Raw genomic sequence first — 16,947 nt, 5'->3', positions numbered from 1 at the left:
TATCAACTGTTAAGAAGAAAAATTATCAAAAATTTCTGCAGGTTATCAGGGATCTAAAGTTTCTTGTTTCCAGACCCAGATGTATTCATCCAGACTAAGCTGCCTCTACCCTTCCACAAAACCTAGATAAAGTACATAGGTTAAGTTTTCTTATATACGGAGAAATTCACTGCATCATTAATATTCCACTGTAGATAGAGTGTGAAATTTTCTGGGCAGAGACATTATCTAATAATTTTATAAAGTGCTGTGTACATTCACAGTGCTATATAAACACTAGTTTATACATAGCAAAGAAAAAAAATCACTGCAGTTTTCCTTTGGCTTGTTAGTGTGTTCACCCTTTTAGCCCATCTCCCGGCTTTAGAGATGATTTACTAAATCCCCACTGTTGGCATACAGTTAAGGAAATCTCAAAGAGTGGATGGGGCATGACAAAGACTACATGGAGCCAGTTCTTTCCCACCCAGGACTCTGTTCTCCTTGCCCATCTTTGTTTTCATCAGCTGTTCTGTGTTATTTCTGCTTTCCCTTCTCCTCTCTACCCCAAAGCAGTGTGGTGTCAGTTTCTGCTGCTCCCTTTAACCTTCTCTCCCCACCCCCAAGGAGCTGGCATTGGTCCTTCTCAACACACACTGGTTACAAACACAGCAAACTTCAAATAAGGGAGAAAAAAAAAAAAACAAAACTAAACAAAAAACCTCAGCGATATGGCACCTAAACTCCAAAGTAAAACACTGGAAACAAAAGCACAAACTTGTCCTCCATCCGAAGCGGGATTCTCAGCAGAGGCTGCAGCAGAGTCTTCAAGGGAAGATGTGCCAGATAGAAGGCATGGATCAGCTTCCAGGACTGTAAAAACACAGCCTTAGGGCTTCGAATCACTAAGTGCGCTCCTCTCCAACTTACCAGAAGATCCTTCTCACTCCAGTCCCGGAGGGGAGGGTGCTCAGTATGGCTTGCTGTCATTCTTGGAGCGCTTGAGCTGTACTTTCAGCCGCTTCATGCCGATCTGGAAGCCGTTCATTGACTGAATGGCAGCCTGCGCAGAGACAGGATTGTCGTAACTTACAAAACCTGAGGAAAGGAAAACACACAATTACCCCAAATTGCCAAAGCTGCCCACAACAGCTACTCACAAGTGGAAATGCAAGCACTCACAAGGTCAGAGAGGCTTGCATGAAGTGTCATTTTCAGAAGCTCACAACTGTTTTAGACTCCTCACAATAAGTTCTAGGGGCTCTCAAACAAAGCATTGATTTCTGACATAGGGAACTTTGGATAGATATACACAGCTCAGGAAATTAAAATAACATTTTCTAGTCTTTCAACAAAATAAGTACTGCTGTTTATTTTATAAGAACTCATACCTGGGAAAAAACCAAACCTGGAAAATGTTCATCCAGATCCAAAAGCTCATTAAAGATACAAGACTGAAATCACCCTCATGACATTACGGGTGCAGATTTGTTTGGAGTGAAATAGCTTGTCAAGGAAGGGTAGCACTGGTACCTCTACTATGTGTAGGACGCTCTCAGATGAGAGGTTGCATATCATTCCTGGAAAAGATTATCCTGAAAACAAACTTCTCCAGGGTTTTGAAGGAACCTATTTTAAATAACTCCACTCAATGTCTGGAGTGAGAATAACTCCCACTCCAGTCAATGTCTACCTGTTCATAATATGCAGGTGTCATAGCTGAATGATCAGCATATTTTTGTATTCTCACAAAGCATCAGATTGGCCACATCTTTTTGCTCAAATAGGAAAAAATTCAGGATATTATGTAGACACAAAGCTATCAAAACCATAGAGAAAGGCTCACCTCTCCTATTCCATCACAATAAATCTCCATCTATAAAAACAGTCACGAGAGCTTACAGCACCTCAAAAATGCAATACAGTACCCACAATAATTATATATGAAGATATTAATAGATATAATTCATAATACATAATCATAATGTACTAAGTAATATAGAGAGCAACACAAACAATTATTGAAAAGACAGGAAGAGGAGGAACTATCTCAGGTTTACAGTCTGCAAACACAAATAGTAGTAATAGAACATTCTGAGTTAGAAGGAATCCACAAGGATCAAGGAATACAGCTCCTAAGTGAGTGGCCCATAAGGGGATCAAGCCTACAACCTTGGCATTATTAGCATCATGCTCTAACCAACTGAGCTAATCTCACGGAGAATTATCTAGGGCCAGAACACAGCTATGAGGCACAACAGTATGAAATTGGGAAAAGCAAAAAGTCACATTGAAAATACAGTTTATTGCTGGAAGTGTTTGGTTTATTTAGTTTTTTAGGAATATATAGAGATTCACTACTTACTTAAAAACTACACTAGACAATATACCAAAAAAGAGATTACTAAAAAAGCCACCTTTTTACAGCTAATGATTTATAGAATGATAAAATATCCTGAGTTGGAATGGATCCACAAAGATGACTGAAGTCCCTGCACAAGATATCCTGAGAGTCACACTGTGTGTCTGAGAGCAGTTTCCAAACACTTCTTGAACTCTGTCAGGCTGGTGCTGTGACCACTTCCCTGGGGAGCCTGTTCCAATGCCCATTCACCCTGCAGGTGAAGAACCCTTTTCCTAATATCCAACCTAAACCCCCCCTTAAAGGCTTCAGGCCTTTATCTTGGGTCCTGTCACCGGTCACCAGAGAGAAGAGATCAGTGTCTACTCCTTTGCTTCCCCTCATAGGGAAGCTGTAGATCCAACATACCAAAACACTTGCTTAGATTGGTCTGCTTGTCAATGAAAACCTTGGCAGAGACGACATTTCCAAATGGCATGAACATCTGCAGCAGATCCTGATCCCCAAACTCCTGGGGAAGATGGTAGATAAACAGATTGGCTCCCTCTGGACCTTCAAACAACAAGTAGGATAATACATTCAGAAAGAGCATGGATACCATATACCCATTGCACAAAAAAAGGTGGAAAACCACTCAAGACAAATTTTCTAGATAAAACAATGAAACTGCTATTTACACTACTGCAGAGCACTTGATTCCAGAATAAATTAGCATGACCCTTTGCTGGGATTGATCACTCAAATAATTCTAGCTCTTTCTCACCACTTTTGTTTGTACTTTACACATTGTGCCACAACTGGTTCACAGATACTTGCTGTGATGAAAGCTGAACAGTAAGTCTGAGTGCTAGATGTTGACTCAACAAAAAATGGCTATGCAAAACCTGTGGTCCCAAAGCAACTAAATAAATTTCCATACAAAACACAAATAATCACATTGCTTGTAATCCAACAGATTCTTTTCTAAACATGCTACATTCTCCTGAAAACTTAGTCCTACATTCTACATTACTTTACACTACTTATTAAATTTAACCTGAATCTGAAGAGTGAAAAGACTGGAATTAAGTATCTGTTGGAAGATATGAAGGACCAAGAAAACTACATTAACAAAACCACATCTGATTCTCTGACAGTGAGCTGTAGACTCATATTCTCCTTCCCTCTGAGAACATGGAGGAATATGATTAAGGAAGCACTTAAGACTAGACAAACCCCATGAGAAACGTTCTGTATAAAAACTACTTTGAGCAGCCCTTAGTAGAAACATCCCACAGACCTTCTTTATCTTCCGTAACTCCTGGATTCTAAAAAAGGCCACCAAATAAAAAATCTGCAGATAAGGTAGGGGCAAGGGCTAAGCTTGCCCTTTTGAAAACCCCTCTCAAGTAGTTTTACAACTTTCTGCCTACCTTCTTTTTGACTTCCTGCTGCACCAATACTCTGCTGCGTTAAGAGACTCTGGTTATAGAGTGTGGGCAGTGCAGCAGCAGCATATTGCTGGATTCCAGAATAAGCCTGTGTGAGGGCTTCCATTGTGCTACCTGTCCCATTTGAGAGACCACCACTGCCAAGTCCTCCATTTAAGGCTGCCATTCCTGTATAAGAAAGAGGAAATAAAAGATGACTGAGTGCTTCCACTGAGCCAGATCAATAACCTTTCAAACACTCTGCACGGTTACAAAAAGCAGGGAGCAGAAAAAATCACCTCAGAGAGCTAGCACAGGCTGAGGAATGGTAATCAGTGATTCCCCCAAGCCACCACTACACATCACTTACCTGCTAAAGAGCTAACGTTGAGGCCTGCTGTAGCACCTGCCAGCGTCTGCAATGCTCCAAGAGAAGCCATTGGATTAACAGAGGAGCTGCTACTGGAACTAGGTGAGGAACCTGCTATTAAAACAAAATAATTAAACTTCAACTAATATTTTTTGGTCCTGATAATTCAACTTCTTCATTAAGTTATTCCAGTAGAAAAAACTATTAAGGAACAGATCCAGGCAACTTTATGTAAAAAAAAAAACCCAAGCCCACTTGATCATACTTCTTATACGTTCTAAGCCCTTCCTACATTTTTTGAAAGTTTCTACTTCATCATAACATCTATTTTTTGTAGCAATAATAATGTCAGTAAGTGTAAGACATGTAAGATTGAGACATTATACGAATGTTGGCTAAACTCTGTATCTCAACATAAGGTAACCAGCAGTGATGCCCTGTTTCCTGCTGCCTAAAGAAAGAGTCTCTTGCTATGTATTAACATATATCCTTGAAGCATCACTCAGGGTGAAAAAGACCTGCAACACAGATACTAGGGACACTAAAGAAGACTAAGCATATGGTTTTCCAATACTGCCAGAACAGGAACACCACATGCCTAGATTACTTTGACACATTAAATAGTTTTCTATTAAAAATCCTACTGCCGCAGCTGGGGCTAGGACTGAGAAAAGTCTTGAAATGTACATCCAAAAATACACAGCCTGTCCTCTATTGACTATTCCAGCAACGTCTTCAACCACACTGACTCAGTAAGAGAAGTCTGCAGATACAGTATCTAGCAGACTAACAGCTTACATGGCCTACCAATTTCTACAGTTAGTTCTACAGAAGACAACATCAAAATCATGAGAAAAAAAAGTTTTCCAAGTTGGTATACCACAAGAAACAGAAGTTCAAACTGAGGTCATCTGCAAAGATTTCTGGACATCATAAAATAAGAAATGCTTAGTATTTTTATGATTATATAGCAGTGGTTTTTCTAACAGGTTTGTGCACTAGTGAAAGAGAAAAGCTATGTGTATTGCTATTAACCAAGAAGTTGAAATTTACTGCACAAGATGCACTAGAAAATATTTATGGCTGCTAAAAATTAAAAGATACTGAACACTGATACTGTAGAAGCATCTTGTAGTCTCCTTTCAAGAGGAATTTATTGGTTTGACCAAGGGGGTAAGAGAAGAACTGAATGTGAGGCATTTTTAGTTTTCCTCATGTTTCTGTGATTAGCGATTATGCTGCATACATCCATTAAAACTTTAAAGGAATTGTTAGCATCTTTCAACCAGTTTCACACACATTACATATTTACCACTTCATATATGTGGCACAAAGTCTCAGCTGGGGTGGGATACTGGAACTATATAAATGGAATACAGCCTAACAAGCCCCAGCGAAAGCTCTACCTAACAAAAGCAGTTGCACCTAACAAAAGCAATATGAGAACCGGAGAGCCGCACTTCATACCCCCTTTTGTACTAACAGAAGAAATGACACACCTCCTCTAGTACATGTTTAGACAAACTCTCCTAATAAATCAAAAATTGAAAGACAATGTCCCAAACTATATTTCAAGATACTTACTCTGAGGAAAAGGAGACACTTCATGTCTTACTATCAGTAGCATATTAAATGTTGGGAAAAGACAGAGAACAAGTTACAGTATAACCCTCAGGTTGGTAGAAAAAAAACCACAGCTGGCTGAATAAAGCCAGAGTTCAGAAATCATAGAGTTACCTTAATTTTAAAATATCACTTGCTTCTGCAACATTTCATTGCTGATCTTTATAATTCAAAAAGACACTATATTTGACAGATGAGAACACCATTTAAAAACCCTCCCAAACCTATCCCACATAAAATAGTAGCAGCTAAGGAAAAAAAGACTAGAGAACAAAGTAAGAGAGAAAATGGATACCTTCCCTACTTTAAAAGGTTGTGATTTTAAATAAATTCAGTTAAACCACTATAAAAAGTTGACCACACAGTTATTTTAGTTTAGCTGCCTTTATCAGAAATTGCTTTAGGCAAAACAAGAAATGCTTTAGTACTGAAAATGCCAAGAAAATGGAAGACTTGTCTGTATTTTCTTGATCCTATGTATGCAGGAATTGAAGACAGCATCCCATTTCTGATGATGACAAAAGGCAGTTAAGCAACAGTAGAGCAGAAATACAGGGCAATTACAAAGGACTGCTTCCTCTGCATGGCCGGTATACCAACACAGCCATCTGTGAATCTAGGATTTTTTCAGCCAAAGGCAGTGTCTTTGTAATAAAGTTATGATTTTCATTCATTAATTTCAGCGTAATTTGAACACCGAATTGTTGGACTCTACTATGTTCTAAGGCACAACTTCTGCAATTTGATCATGCACTATGCTAAGAAAAATCTGGTTTTTATTTTTAAATTATCAGGTGACAACTTGACTGGATATCATGCAATTATTTTCTTGAAATACCTAATGACTGGTTTTTCCCTATTCATCTTCATCACAACACTAATGTATTTCTAGGCTGCAATCATATCCTTCTCCCATGTCAGTCTTCTATTTTTCAGGCTGTTGCTAACAGGGGAGGAGTGCCACAGTTCTAGTCATAATTTCTGTTCTACTGTTTTTCTTGTGTTATATTTTAGATCAGAAAAGAGAACAAAGCAATGGGGATGGAAAACCAATATTGTTTTATACATGTTCTTTACTCCATTCCTAGCATTGTTTCTGTGCATCTTTGGTGGGTTGTTGGGTTTTTTTTCTTGCTTCTAAGGTTAAGTTTCTTAGATCTATCTACTGAGTTATATTTAGTCAAAAAGGCTAACTCTAACAGAAGCAGTTGAAAATATTTAAAGTTTTCAGAAAATTTGAGTATGTAATAAAGAAGAGCTCTGTAGAAAGATATATGATTAGAAAGATAATTAAACTTGGACAAGGACATCAAGTAACAACTTGTGGAGGTAGGCAAACTGAGGGAACAGTAAGCCTGTCCTAATTCAGACAAGTAGCATCCAAGCAATGACCTGAAGAGAAGTTAAATTCAGGAGATGAATCTGACTGAACTGTGCTGGAATTAGTTCCAGTAAAACCAGAAATATTATGCTATCTCTGAAAACAATTTTGTCAGAGACACACCAAGGCCAGGAAAATCATCTAAGCTTTGCTGGACCTTTGAGGTTGTCCTTAGAAGGAGTGAAAATGGAAACATATCTCAGTGTTTGCAACCATTCTATTCTGTTCTGGAGCAGACAATTCTTATTGGTGCTCGAGTCAAAAAGATGGCAGACAAGACACTCCTATCCCTGAGATACTTCTATAATATTTTCTTGAACATCCCTTTTATGAGCTAGCAGTTTAAGTGAGTTTATCTATGGCCATGGTCTCTGCAACAATAACTACCTAACAGCAGCAGACTCTTCAGTTCCAAGGGCAGCTGATCTTCTGCAAGGTTGAAGGTTTTACTTCAACCCATTCTACATCAAAATACACAGTTGTGCTTGGAACTATCTAAAGGAAATTGACTGAAATGGGTAGGAAGACAGCACAATCACAATATGTAACCCCTCTGAGTTGAACCATTTTGACATGTAACCTATGCATAGTGAACTGCACTGTGTAGACTTCCAAGTTCCCCAGACACAAATATCAGTGCAGATGAAGGAAGATCAAGAAGGCAACTATGGAAAAGGACTGTCTGGATTTTTCCACCAATTATGCAGTTTGAGGAGAGATGTCCAAATAAGCATCAGGTGAACATTTGGATGACAGATGGAGAGAAGTCAAGGAGTTAGTCATCTCATCTGCAGTTAGGTTTAAGAGGTTATCACAGTAGATGTTGCCATATGTCCCTCAGACAAGGCAAGCACTTACTAACACATGGTATTGAACTGCTATATACTGAGTTTCTTCAAGGTCTAGGTGTGCTTCAGGAGGGATAGATGTTTTCTGTGTGGAGTCCTACAGTCTTCTATGTGAATACATACAGAGTGAATGCACACATGAATATTAATCCAAATAGATTTTCAAGTTTTCTTAAAGACTAAAGAGTTTAAAAGCTGTATAATTACAGGCTATTATCATGGGATTGAATGTGTCTGTACACACTGAGGCTTCCCCTCGTCCCAATTTGAGTACAATTTTAAAAGGTGAAGCATATTTATATCTCTAAGGAAAAGCACTAGAACCATTTCAGAGTTTGATGTCAGTGACTACTTATAGACCACATGACCTCTAAAACTTTTCATTTCTGTTGAACAAAGCTAATCTTTACTCTTTAAAATTATACTTGAAATTAGGTTTAAAGAGCAATACAATAGTGCCTGCTTCATGTTACAAGCCTGTGAAGAGTGAACTGATACATCTGTATAGGATATTAATACAAATGATCCTTCATGATAACTGAATTGTTAACATACAATCATTTATTGATATTACTGACCATCAGAAGGTTATTTGGATTCAGCACGGAAAGTACTGGAAAATGGGCTGCTCCCCACCCCCTAGCCCCTCCACCAGCATGATAAAAAATGGAACAGACTCCTCAAATATGTCTCTCACCAAGGAAAAAGGAACCTGTGTAGTTCTGTGGAACAGCCAAAATTCACAGAGGGGAAAACAATTCCAAAGAACCGCTCAATAGTAGCATAACTTCATTTGAAAGGGACATCTGTGGATCACCCTGTCTAGCAGTCTGCTCAGAGCTGGTCTAACCTCTGAATTTGAAAGGGTCCTTTCCGACTGCATTCTCAGTCTCTGAAATGATGGAGATTCCACAGCCCCTCTGGCACCTTGTTCCTGAGCTTGATCACTCTTGCCATTAATTTTATTCTTCTATCTAATCAGAATTTTCTCGGCTGCAACTTGTGCCCATTGCCCTTGTCCTTTCACTGCATGCTTCTGATAAGGGACTGTCTCTGCTTTTTCTAGCACATCTGACATTTGAACTTCACAACCTGCCAGCCCCTTTCTCCACCTCAACAAAACAGAGAACAAACTTGCTGCAGTCATTAGACATGACAGCCAATAAGGAAATCTTAGTTCTAAATGCCAGCACAGCAAATTGTAACCTGACAAAGCATGACGAAATAAAGGAGAAACTCTCAGATATATTCACCTTCGTGCTTCCTTTATGATGAAGAAGCATTAGTGGGTTATAAATGCAGCTCTTCTGTACTCTGAACTTTTCACTGTTTTTGTTTTTGTTTGTTTTTTAATTATAGAATAGGATACATAGCTGGGGGTCAAGATAAATTTTAGAATTTCAGTCTTTTAAGGATTGCAGACCACAAAGTTCTTATGTAAATAATGTCCAGCAACGGAACACTCTTTGAACTAAACGCTTCCTTGGGAAATTCTTTAAGTAGAAAACTGTGCAAAGCACCCATGGTTTAATTCCCAATCATGTGACATAAGGTTTTCTAAACAGCTTTTCCTTGTAATCTCTTTATAATCTCTTAGCCAGCTCCTTGGTCCTCCTACGCAATTCAAAATCTACATGTGGAAATTTAAAACCCCCTCTCCTCCAGCCCTCTTTGGTCTCTCACAATCACAGGTGAGGATGTCAACTCTGTAGGATAGAAGCCAGAGATGCTGGAAAACTGACACCCTGAAAATACAGGGTCTCCCTTCTCATGCCAGGATTCAGTAAAAACTCAAAATAGGATAGAAATAACTGAGTAGAATACTGATCCTTGTTTGTGACAAAAACTTAGCATGTCTGCCATAAGCACAATTGAATTTATTTTAGTTTTTTGCTTGTGGCATTTAATGATCACTTTTAACAATAAGGCAGCAAAAAAACACTACTTGGACATTCTAGTATCTCTGGTTATCCTAAAGTTAAAAAAACCCAACTCAAAGCAAACAAAACACAAAAAAGCCACACAAAAGGAAGATACTGATTTTTATGTGCAACTCATACATTAAGTTCTCGACAACTACTTTCTAGTAAAAGTGCTAGGTGTCTGTTTATACTACTTTTATGAGGAAGTTATAATATTCTTATCTTCATTAATGGAATAAAAACTGTAGTGTTCTAGTGCATAGAATGCATTACGTCATGCTAAAGGCATTTTCTCTTTCCATATTGAGAGGAACAGGATGTATTTACCACAGTGCCTGCTTAAAATCACAGATAAACCAAATATGTGATGGGATTGTAATAACATGACAGGAAGGAGGTCACCTACCTTTCTGCTTCATGATGACCTCAAAAATTCTTTTTACTCTAAATTAATCTGACCATTTGGAGGAAGAGACACAGCAGGTAAAAAAGCCTTTGCTGGTGGCAAAGATATCTACCCGAAACAGAGGCCAGTGAATCTACTAGTAAACTGTTTATCTATTAAAGATCAACATGAAAGTGACAAAAAGGGATAGACAAAACAGGTGACATCTGTCCTGAAAGGACTTCCAAGGCAATGCATGTCAGGCTACAGCACGGGCAGTCTCTTACCTGAGCTGGTGAGCACACTCAGGGGGCTGCTGGAGGAGGTGAGTGCAGCGGTGCCACTCGGTGTGTTCTGAGCTGCACTGGCCGCAGCTGCCAGCGCAGCCAGGTTCTGTAACTGCATCGCATTCAGTCCTGCAACACAGGGAAGAATGCAGAGTTTCTCCTGTAAGAGCCACCATCACGCAGATCCAGCAACCTCATCACAAGGGAGGAACGGGAAGGAGCTTAAAAGCAACAGGCTTAATGCTAGTTACTGCTCTTTTCTACATTGCAATTCCATGCTATAATTAAAAAGGTTTTGTTTGGCCAGATAGATGTGATTCAGGAAGAGGCCAGGTAGTCATTACCTCAGATGGAGATGCCAAAGTACAGAAATTTTCAAGCAGTGTTCTCTCCAGTCAACAAAAGCGTAAGAGTGAAGTCAGGGTCTGAGAGCTCATGCACTCTCATGTCCCTCCACGCTCTTTGTATGGGGACAGCAGTAACTGCAAATTCTTTCACGAAGGCCTCACACCACAGTGGCCACAAAGTAATGGTTTTAACCCACCATCAGCTGAGCACCAGCATGTTTTGTTTGCTCCCCCTGGCAGCCAAGAAGCAGCAGTCAATTGTGAGACAATTGTTAAGTGGCAAGTCCTGACCGCAGATCAGCCAATGTATGTGTAGGCTGGTCAAACACACTGGCAAGGAAAACAGGAAGCCTCAGGCATGCTGTGCATAGGGAGCACGGAATACTGCAGGGGGAGGAAGGGACCTCTATGTTTATGAATTTTACAGGTCAATTTATTCATCTGATTCACCTTCATCTTAAACCATTGTTTGTGAATGAAACCGTTTGGTCAGTACTGACTGTACTTTGCCCTCTTTTCCTGCCACAGAATTATCACTAAAATTGATCTCCTCCTTAATTCTGTATTTTAGCCATCCTTGGGTAGACTAGCCCCATTCTTCCAATTCTGCCTCCCTTCACTCTTCCCTTACCTTCCATTTTTTTTGTCCCTACCTCTGATTACTTTAACAATTCCTCCTCTCTTCATCTGACTTCAGACAACCTCTAATATTTATTCCCAACATAATTAAAAACAAAACTAAATTAATCACCCTTAATTTAACAACATCAGAACATCCTAAGCAGAGGTGGTATCTCATCTTTTGGATACTTGGTAAGACCTTGGGAGCAAAGCACACAACTCAAATAATTAAAACATCAGTTTTGTAATTTAAGCATGTAAACAGACAACATAAGAATGTGACAACACAGTATAAATTAATTATTTTCTAAAATAATTCTAATACCTTTAGGATAGTTTGTTTGGGTTTTTTAACTTCTTAAATTGTTTTCTCTTTGTGGCAGGATCTGTTTCCCTAGGCAAATTTAGTTCCCAAAACAAGTGGATTCTGCCTTTATTTAGATACACAAGATTCCATTGTAACATAAAAGCAGGAAGTTAAAATCAAAAAGTTTTCTATTTTCCTTTTATTGTGCTACAGAGGGTTAAAAGTGCAAGTGTTGGAGCTAATGAAGAACAGAGCAGCTTGTTCCTTTACTGAAGCAGTTTGTCATGTGCACACAGCACCTGTCCTCTTGTCATCACACTGTTTTCCCATCTGCTTTCAAACAGCTTCAAGATTAAATTTTGTCTACAAAGTCTGACATAGTTTGGGATCTAATTACCTACTTAATTTTTCTTTCTATGAATTTGAAGAAAGGAGATCAGCTGAGATATTATCAAGACCTTAAAACTACAAATTTTTTGTAGAGAATCACAGATTTGGAAAAACCATGCAACATGCTATTTATATGTCTGGTTTCTCAATTTTTAATTTTTTTTTTTTAATAGTGAAGACAGAATTACCCTGGAAACTTCTCAATCTCAGCTAGTTACCCCCTTCCCTCTGCTCCAGTCCTTACTGCTGTACTTTCTCCTTTATTACATCTTGTTTTTAAACAGACATAGGAGGGGAAAAAAGGCAGCATCATGTGCATAACAAAACAGATCACCACCACACAGGATATTAGTGAAACAGTCTTTTAAAAAAATTGCTTTTTGCAAGAGTCTTAGATCTAAGAGCTCTGAAGAGGTATAACATGAAAGAAGTCAAAGTAGGAAGCTGAATTTAGAATCAACTTCCAGTATAAATCAAAATTCTTACAAGGGAAAATATAACACTTTGCATGCTTGTAATTGTTACTAATGGGTGCACCAGCCAACACAAGTCAATCTACAAAGACACTTTTGGATGAACTTCTGCACAGACAGGGCATGTGATATTGGCAATCACCATAAAACTCCAGGAGGCAATTTGAAAAGTTAAAAGTGTTCAGTATTAAAATCAAAACTATAGGTTTTTCTGCTAGCAGAAGAGTTTAGGTAATGTGGTGAATGGAGTTGCTAACATGTGTTTTATTATTCCCAACTGTGTGAAGACAAAAGGGACAACCAATCCAGGACTGCTATACTCAGTGAATATTCTGACTAGCAGTCCACAGCAAGGAATTGGGCTCAGATCTATGAAGCTGATATTTCCCTAATAGCAATGGCATAATTAACTGTAATTCAAATGAATGAATAGAAGAATCTGAATGAAGGACTAGCTCACGTTTAGTGTATTTCCAACTTCCATGCTTTGTCCTTAAATACATTGAAAATGGGAAAACTAAGAATCTAGTACCACTGAATACATGTGCATTAGTGCCTATTTCAAAACACAGTTCATCATGTATGCACCTGTTTGCATGAAAACAAATACAGACAGCATTCTTTTTGCTATCCATAAGGGAAGATAATTTTAAATGCCAGAGGTTGGGTAGATACCACCACTTACCTTGGGGACAAGAGTTAACTAAGATTAAGAAGGAACATCCACACTTGTAGCAGAGAATTCCTGTCATTTCAAAGGAGTCTGTAAACTCAGGACTACTTTTTTCAAATGAGATTAAAATGCCTACAGCCTTTTGGCTACTTTCTCTACCCTTGTTCTCTTTTGTTTGGCACTGAATTTGTCTTCTGGTGGAAAAAAACTCACCTCCCATGGGGTGGAGGCTGCTCAGTGTGTTCAGGTTCCCAGATGAAGCAGCTGCTGTCTGCTGAAGGAGCTGCAAATAAAGCTAGACATTACACCAAAAAACAAAACAAGAGTGAGAGTGAGGGCTGGCTCTGCTTCTGGAAGAAACTGCATCACACCACAGCCAGAGCGCCGTCACAAATGAATTCCTGCAGCCCATGCACATCATAGCAAAGCAAAAAGAGAATTCTCTGAACAATACAGCCAGAGCACCACCACAGTGAAGCTCCATGTAGCCCACGCATCACATTGCAGCCAAAGCAACAGCACAATGCTTTCCTCACTCAACAGCATCAATGCTGAGGGAAAATTATAGCCAATACACCAAGACAAAACCAGTAGAATAAGTAGTGAGAGAGAATTTCTATTCAAAGCACCTAAGGCAGGATTGCCACCCCTAAAGATATGCTACCTCAAAACAGACTTTACAGCTGACACTGCCAGCATGGGATAAATGGCAATGCCATATCAAAACCAAAGAGCCACCATGAGAGGGAACCTCCTCTACTTTCCTTATGCACAGTAGATGTGAGAGACATTTCAAGCCTCAGCTCAGAAGCTATTTAGAGATTTCCAGTTCCTTTCTCCATTAACTAGTTGGTGTTATAAAAAAATTCCAATCTACCCAAACTAAAAACGTAGTAAGAGAATTGCCCCATTTCAACTATACACCATACCAAGAATGAGATGAAATTTTCCTTTTCTGTTCCTCAGACTTTAGTTTGCATGAATACAGTTCTCAGAGCTACTCTGGCAACCCACATAAGTCAGAGCACATCAGTTTTTGAAAAGTTCATCCTTTAGGGACCCAGCAAAATCAACCAAAATGAAACTGCAGTCTACTTTCTGTTACATCATTTTTGCTAAAGAGAGTAGTTTCTATTTTCTGTAGGGTTTGTCTTTATTTGGTTTGGTTTTTGTCGTTGGGGTTTATTTACTCTGCTTCCAATCTGATCTTTTCTATTTGGACAGTACCAAGCACTGTTCCAGGTTACACTGGAAGAGGATGATGGAAACAAAATAAAATGATAAAGGAATACAAGAACTATGCCATCAGATAGACATGAAAAGGGCATTTATATAGTAAACATTGAGGCAGTAGCATAAAAAAGAAAAAGCACATTCCACAGAACGCAGGAGAAAACCCCAAGGTTTCAGTAATTAGGGCTACTGTGACTGGGGTTGAAATCCTCCCTTAAATGTATCCCAACTAGATGAGAGCACATTACACAGTTTCAGCCTTCTCATCCACAAAATGGGGATTAAGAACCCAGCTCCTATCTACCAGGAGCCTTCTAAAAATGAATATATTAAACACTGCAAGACAGTCAGACACTGCAAACCCTGAAGAGATGAAAACAGATCAAATCAGAAACTCACTGCTAAGTACTGGGGTCCAAGTGTGTTGAGACCAGCCAGGTTTCCCCATATTGAGGCAGCACTGATCTGTTGCATTTGTTGCTGAAGTTGCTGAGCAATTCGTTTCTGCTCTTTGTCCTTCTGCGTGTCTGCAAATTTTACAACAATGGGAGAAGAGCAACCCTGCAAACAGCAATTCAAACAATTACATACTTGCTATCCCCAGCAGTCACAAAAATACTGCATTAAGACCCAGTCATTGGAAGCATTTCCCTCCTCCTCTATGCATACATGCAGACACACAAATATTCAAATAGCACATTTTATCAAAGGCTCAAAATCTTGTTTGCTTTTAATTCTATTTTGTATTTTGGTATTTTCTCTGCAGATGAAGTTTCTATCTCAAACACTAAAAATAGAGCAGAATAAACACAAAGGTCCAGGAGCAGTATTTGTGAAGAAACACACAACTGCACTCATCCTGCTCTCTGCTCTCTAGTCCTTTAAACTCCATAGTGACTGTCTGACAAATTACATCTGCTCCTGACACCCACTAACTTGTTTTACCTCCATGGTTTGTGCTTGGTGCATTGCTTTGATTGCTGTTTGTGCCATGGCTCTTGTTGTAAAAGTCACAAATGCACAACCTGGGGAAAAAACAAAAAAGAATCAAGTTGTCACTACCTCCACAACTATTGGGGTGAATACAGGAATGAAAATGCTTACTGGGCAGGGAGGGGGTGTAGGTGGGAACCACCGAAAAAGCTCAAATGCCAGGTTGAGTTGCAAAAGGCAGCCTCTAGCATGCTCAAACTGCCAAAAAAGCTTCTTGCTTTGCTTACCTCGGCTCAAGCCATCCGGGCCCCGTAATATCCTGCATTCTTCAATCTGCCCAAAGGGGGAGAACATCACTCGAATATCATTTTCATTGCACTTCTTGGATATCATTCCAATAAACAACTTCCTATCTTCTACTGCTAAGGAATCAAAAGATAAAAAGTATTACCAGCAAATATGTGCTTACTAGATCTTATTTTGTCAAGTCTTCTCCATTAACTGCAGTTATTTCCCTTGTATTTAGGATATGGGATTATCAAAACCAGATTCCCAGTAATGGACTGTGTCTTCAATTTAAGAGGATGCATATGAGGTACTTTAATGAACCTCATGGATGCCTATTTTATGATTTGATGTTTCTAACTTGCTGACTACTTTTAGCTTGTGAAGACTGTGAACAATAGGAGTGTAAAAAAAAAAGGAAAAAAATATGTCAGATTCAGCACTTCTCTGTATCTCTCCAGTTCCAGGTGAAAGAAGGCTTGAATGTGGTTTATTGGAGTACTTTGATCATCCTTCCTCTGCCTATTCTATCTTTAGACTACCAACATATACCTAACTGCATATAAACAAGCAAGTGAACTGCAGAAAGCTTCTTTCTAGCCTCCTACCAATCACTTGAATTTAGATATGCCCATTTCCTCATGCTCCTCTCTCAACAGTGGAAACGACAGCAGTTGCTAAAACAGACCACTTTTACTTCTGTTAGTGATACACCCATTCTGATCTGCACCAAAAGCACAAAAATAACACCTCAAATCAAACCATGGACTGTGTGGTACTGTTTCTTGGCTCTACATACTGATGCTCCTAGACATATTAGAGTTGAAGAATACTTGTCAGTGTGCAGACTGTTTTAAAATAAATGGGTCAGAAAGACATTTCTCTTAATTTTTCAGTTAGTTGTTACTAATGTCAGCTGAAGGTCACTGGTGGGAGCGGGGTAAATTTGAATTCAGAGCAGAATTTTATACTCTTGATTTACTTATTTAAGGATGCCAATCACCTCTAAAACACTTTATTTTAAAGGATGAAGCAAATTATATATACCACTTGAAAATATAAAACCGTTTAGATATATGACATTCATCACAATATAAAATATAGTATGATGAAGGCTCT

The 16,947-nt window shown here is 38.9% G+C and overlaps 1 protein-coding gene across 22 annotated transcripts in view; it reads right to left on the bottom strand.

The window, feature by feature from the left end:
* CELF1 (CUGBP Elav-like family member 1) overlaps positions 1–16,947 on the bottom strand; it is a 69,833-nt gene that overhangs the window by 15,124 nt on the left and 37,762 nt on the right. For 15 of the 22 annotated variants that reach the window (XR_011151373.1, XM_069017233.1, XM_069017235.1 and 12 more), the window contains 9 exons: positions 15,831–15,965; positions 15,556–15,635; positions 15,010–15,171; positions 13,591–13,672; positions 10,567–10,695; positions 4,121–4,234; positions 3,754–3,939; positions 2,750–2,893; positions 910–1,077 (listed from right to left, as the gene is read on the bottom strand). Coding sequence is in view for 21 of the 22 variants with exons in the window: in XM_069017233.1 (XP_068873334.1) it covers positions 950–1,077; positions 2,750–2,893; positions 3,754–3,939; positions 4,121–4,234; positions 10,567–10,695; positions 13,591–13,672; positions 15,010–15,171; positions 15,556–15,635; positions 15,831–15,965 (1,160 nt within the window). In the remaining variant the exon portion in view is untranslated. The remainder of the gene's footprint in view (positions 1–909; positions 1,078–2,749; positions 2,894–3,753; positions 3,940–4,120; positions 4,235–10,566; positions 10,696–13,590; positions 13,673–15,009; positions 15,172–15,555; positions 15,636–15,830; positions 15,966–16,947) is intronic. The other 7 variants (XM_069017217.1, XM_069017221.1, XM_069017219.1 and 4 more) reach the window with 7 other exon arrangements.

Source organism: Aphelocoma coerulescens, chromosome 5, assembly GCF_041296385.1.
Source record: "Aphelocoma coerulescens isolate FSJ_1873_10779 chromosome 5, UR_Acoe_1.0, whole genome shotgun sequence".
Taxonomy (NCBI): Eukaryota; Metazoa; Chordata; class Aves; order Passeriformes; family Corvidae; genus Aphelocoma; species Aphelocoma coerulescens.
This window is presented reverse-complemented; position numbering and strand designations above follow the sequence as displayed.